The sequence below is a fragment of the Alligator sinensis genome, unplaced genomic scaffold, assembly GCF_000455745.1.
Source record: "Alligator sinensis unplaced genomic scaffold, ASM45574v1 scaffold455_1, whole genome shotgun sequence".
Classification (NCBI taxonomy): domain Eukaryota; kingdom Metazoa; phylum Chordata; order Crocodylia; family Alligatoridae; genus Alligator; species Alligator sinensis.
Genome location: NW_005842142.1, coordinates 765,961 through 770,214, shown reverse-complemented (window position 1 = coordinate 770,214; position 4,254 = coordinate 765,961). Strand labels below are relative to the sequence as shown.

At 35.9% G+C, this 4,254-nt stretch overlaps 1 protein-coding gene across 5 annotated transcripts in view; it reads left to right on the top strand.

Annotated features, from left to right (window-relative positions):
• ENKUR (enkurin, TRPC channel interacting protein) overlaps positions 1-2,691 on the top strand; it is a 14,921-nt gene extending 12,230 nt beyond the window's left edge. For 3 of the 5 annotated variants that reach the window (XM_006025356.3, XM_006025357.3, XM_025206155.1), the window contains exon 6: positions 1,841-2,691. In XM_006025356.3, the coding sequence (XP_006025418.1) occupies positions 1,841-2,014 (174 nt within the window). In that variant the 3' untranslated portion in view covers positions 2,015-2,691. The remainder of the gene's footprint in view (positions 1-1,840) is intronic. The other 2 variants (XM_006025355.3, XM_025206154.1) reach the window with 1 other exon arrangement.
• The last annotated feature ends 1,563 nt before the right edge of the window (positions 2,692-4,254 follow it).

Genomic DNA, 4,254 nt, shown 5'->3' with positions numbered 1-4,254 from the left:
TTCCTGCCTATGCAGGGGGTCGGACTTGATGATCTATTGAGGTCCCTTCTGACCCTAACCTCTATGAATCTATGTCACTATCTTCTTAATCTCCCTTTCTGTCTTTAGTCTAACCAGTGAGGTCACCATGTAAAGTCACACTCTTAATATGTGGCCAAAGTAGTAGGTAACATTCCATTGCAACATTGTCAATACTGGAAAGATTATATGTCAGAGACAAGAAAGCCAGTCTTTTTCTCAGTTTTTATACAATGGATGATAGAAGTGGTGAATATTTTTTTTTTTAAATCACATTAATATATATTGCATTTATTGTTGAGGAGACAGTCATGTCAACACCTGTTTACTCTGGTACTTGTGATGTTGTTATTCCTTTTGTTTGATAAAAATTATGCTCTTACGTCTTTCAATTAGGGGAACATGAACTGAAACGTGTTTTAGTTGGTTAAAGTATTTTCAGATGTTATTTGGATAAAACCCCACTATATTTTAAATTTGTTCCAAAATGTTTGCAGGATTATGGGTCAGATGATTTATAAAGTTACAGTGTCATCAGGAGTGATTAGCATGCTTAGATTATACAGTCACTGCCCCACACTTACATGGAGATGCACATGAATTCTTATCTTGTAAGATAGTCCATTGGGTTGGATGTACCACTATCAAGTTTTACACGATATGTGGTGATACATATCTGAGAACAGAAGCAAGGTTTATGATCATACAGCAAATAAAAGGAAATAGCTGGTTTTTAAAAATCTGAAATTCCACATAGTTACATTATACCCAAAGCAAGTATATGTGACAAAAGGCTAGAATTTCTATAATATATATGGTGTATGTACATCTCACAGATACAGCTTTCATTCTCATTTTTATATAGGGTTAGAGCTTCAGTTTGCAACCAAGCCTGTGAGTCAAGCACGATTGCATTGTGTCTAGCAGCTTTGGAGGGAAACTAATATCACAGCTAGCCTTTTGGTTTCCCTACTGTTTGAGAGGAAGTTAATTGCAATAAGCTACTATTCTAGTCGGTATTAAAACTGCCTTTTTCAGTGGTTCATGCTGTAAAAAAACCCCAAAATGACATAAATGGATGACAACTAAAAGTTTAAAAAATACTTTGTTATCATTATTAAATTCAAGAAAGTAAAGAATGTCATGTATGCTGTGTTAGAAGCTACAGGCAAGTATTCTGCTGCCCTTGATTGTAAAGAAAGTAGCATTGCAAAATAGCAGATAAAGTTATGCTCAAATTGTGTTCTCAGAATCACACATTGCTATAATTTTTTTAAATTTGTTTTATGTATATTTAAAAAATAATCATGCAAACATAACACAACCATACACAAGTACACTATTTGAGCACATAAAGTTTTATAATGCCAGCATCTCATGAAGTTTGCTGAGACTAATGAAAGCTTGTGCTATACATAGCTGATTTAGTTAGTTTGTAAGGTGCAAATCTACCGTGCCTTCTGCCTGACATGACCAACTACTTTTCTCTGCTGATAGATAACTTCTGAATGTCATTTTAAAGCCATACCATTAATTTTCCATTAAAATGCATGCCTCATGTAGGTCATTCATTGTATTTTAGTATAACAGGCCAAATTCCTCTTTGCTGTAAGTATGTTGACTTTTAAAGGGATTAATGGATTTGGCCCAGTTATTGAGCCCAATAAAGTTTATCCAGATGTTTATCAATTATTTTAATGTCTATTGATTGTGTTGAGGGAGGTGATTACTTAAGAGAGGGTAACATGTCTGTTTATATTGCTGTAAATATATTATAACATAAGTTACTTTCATAAGCTCCCTTTTCATGTAATATATCTAGGATCTGAAAAAGGCCTGGGAAGAGACGCACCATGAGTTTCAGTGCCTTTCTTTAGAAATAGACACCCTACCAAAGAGGATGCATAAAGAACGCCTGGAATCACATCTGAAACAGCTGGAGCACGACATTAAGCTAATTGAGAATCCACATTGTATCTATATTCCAAAGAAATAAGGACGGTCTTGCATAAAATTCTTTTTTATCGAGAAGAAAATATAAGTGCTAAAAGAAGAAAATGACAAGTCCTAGTTATTCAAAGGAAGAAATTAATTTATGCAAGTGTATTAGAATCTTATCAAGTTGTAGCATTTAAATAATTTTTCATCTGGATAATTCATATATTTTTTCAAATACATTTTTCATTTAGTTTAATCTTCAATAAAGAGCTATGAGTTTTACTTATTAGTTGTTATTTTTTATCTCTTTCCTATGAGGATTTTATTAAATACTGAGAGAGAGCCTATTTCTTGTACGTGTAGAGAACTTACATTTTGCATGGAAAATCTCTAAAGCAAACTTGATGAAAATATGAGGATGGGAATTACCCTAGACTAGATATTAAAAACTGCTTTAATGGAACACTTTTTGATGAATTTATAAATACTATTTATAAATAATTTGGCTTTTACATCACCTATATGTATTCATTTTTATTACTAAGAACAATTTACAGCTACAGCATGACAAGTACTTTTTGACTGCTTTCATTGTTCAACTGAAAGTGAGTCATATCTTGAGCCCAGTATAATGTTGGCACATTCTAAATTTCATACATTTACAATAAAACTTTGGTTTTCCACATTAAAACGTAATGCATTGTTTGTAGCATCACAATCATTTCCATTGCAGCTACCAATTGTGATGTCACAAGTAAAAACAGGTAGCCTGATTCAAATAAACTCTTAAGAGCTTGGTTCTCTCTCTTATACTAAGCTCCCGCCCCACCCCTCCACCCCGCACTGGTCTGGCTGTATAGAGGGAATTTGAAGGAAGTACGAAATTCCAGTCGTACTCAAAACCTGATCTCTGCATATTCAAAACTGCCCATGATGTCTGCTACAGGTGTTTTAGCTGTGTAAAGAATATAGATTTGTATCCAAATAATTCATTTAAGCCACTGTGTTTATTAATGCAGGATACATAGTGTGGCAGCACCTTTTTAATGAGTACCTACATCTAATGTATATTCATAATGATTACTTATACTGTATATTTTAACAAATAACACAGACTACAGTATGTATTGGATGGCATTGTATTTGTGAATGAAGTACAGAGGCCTTCAGTAAACAGTTTAGTTTGATTAGAATAGATGCTTCTAATTGCTGTAAAGAAACAAAAATGGCACCCTGTTTCAAAATTAAGTACATTTACTCTACAACATCCCAACTTCTGGTTATTTATAGAATTTTGGACTCGGCAGGGCTGCGGATTAGGATTTGGTTCCCTCATTTGGCAGTATATTGGCCCATCACTAATCTGCTTAGGCAGCCCTCCTGATTTTTGCTGCATAATCTATTATAGCACTTTGCAGATGGCTATGTTGAAAAGTAGGATATTCCCTTCTTGACACACAACTTTTTTTCATTTATAAAGAAGTATATGTTTATGAGAATTAGCAGATCTAATTATGGAAAAATATGTTATTTTGAGAACAATAGAAATAAAAGGCATAAGGAAAACATTTTTATCCCTTAACTCTTTCTGGGAAGAATGTAGCTCTGTTTATAAGTTTAGGAAATGCCAATGGTTGAAGCTGCAGTATTCTTGAGTAAGCTCGTATGCACTGTCAATGCAATTAACGCAACAAAGGTGAATAAATTCAATTGTTGCGTCATTAGAATTCTTCCTTTATTAGAGTGAACTAAATAACAGTAAGAGCAAGTTCTGAGCAATTTTTATACAACACGGTCTTCAGATATGTATGGCACATCTTGACTTTGTATAATAATCTGTACCTTTACATGCACAGACCTTCCAAGAGAAGAGACTGTCAATGTTTAGACCCATTGGGTATGTCCAGATGAGCCCTCACATGCCTCTTGCAGCATCTCAAACCCCTTTGAGACACTGCAAGAGGCATGTGCAGGAACAGGAAAAGGTTCCCCCCGCTGCAAGTTTGCAGCATGGAGGGCAAAATTAGACCCCTGGATATCCAGGGGTCAAAAAAAGAAGAAAATGGAGCTAAAAAAAGCGGGGCAGGGCACAGTCCTGGACCATACCCTGAGGCAACCAAAGGCTGGGTCCTCCACAGAGACGCTGTGGCTGCCAGAGCGTCTCTGTGGTTGGCCCTTGCCCTGGTGCTGAAGTACGCTGCCTGCCTGTGCAGGCCAGGCAATGTGCCAGCAGCAGGACTCCAGTGCAAGTAAGTAAGGGGTCGGGGGGGCTGGAGGAGGGAGGGGACTGGGTGGGGA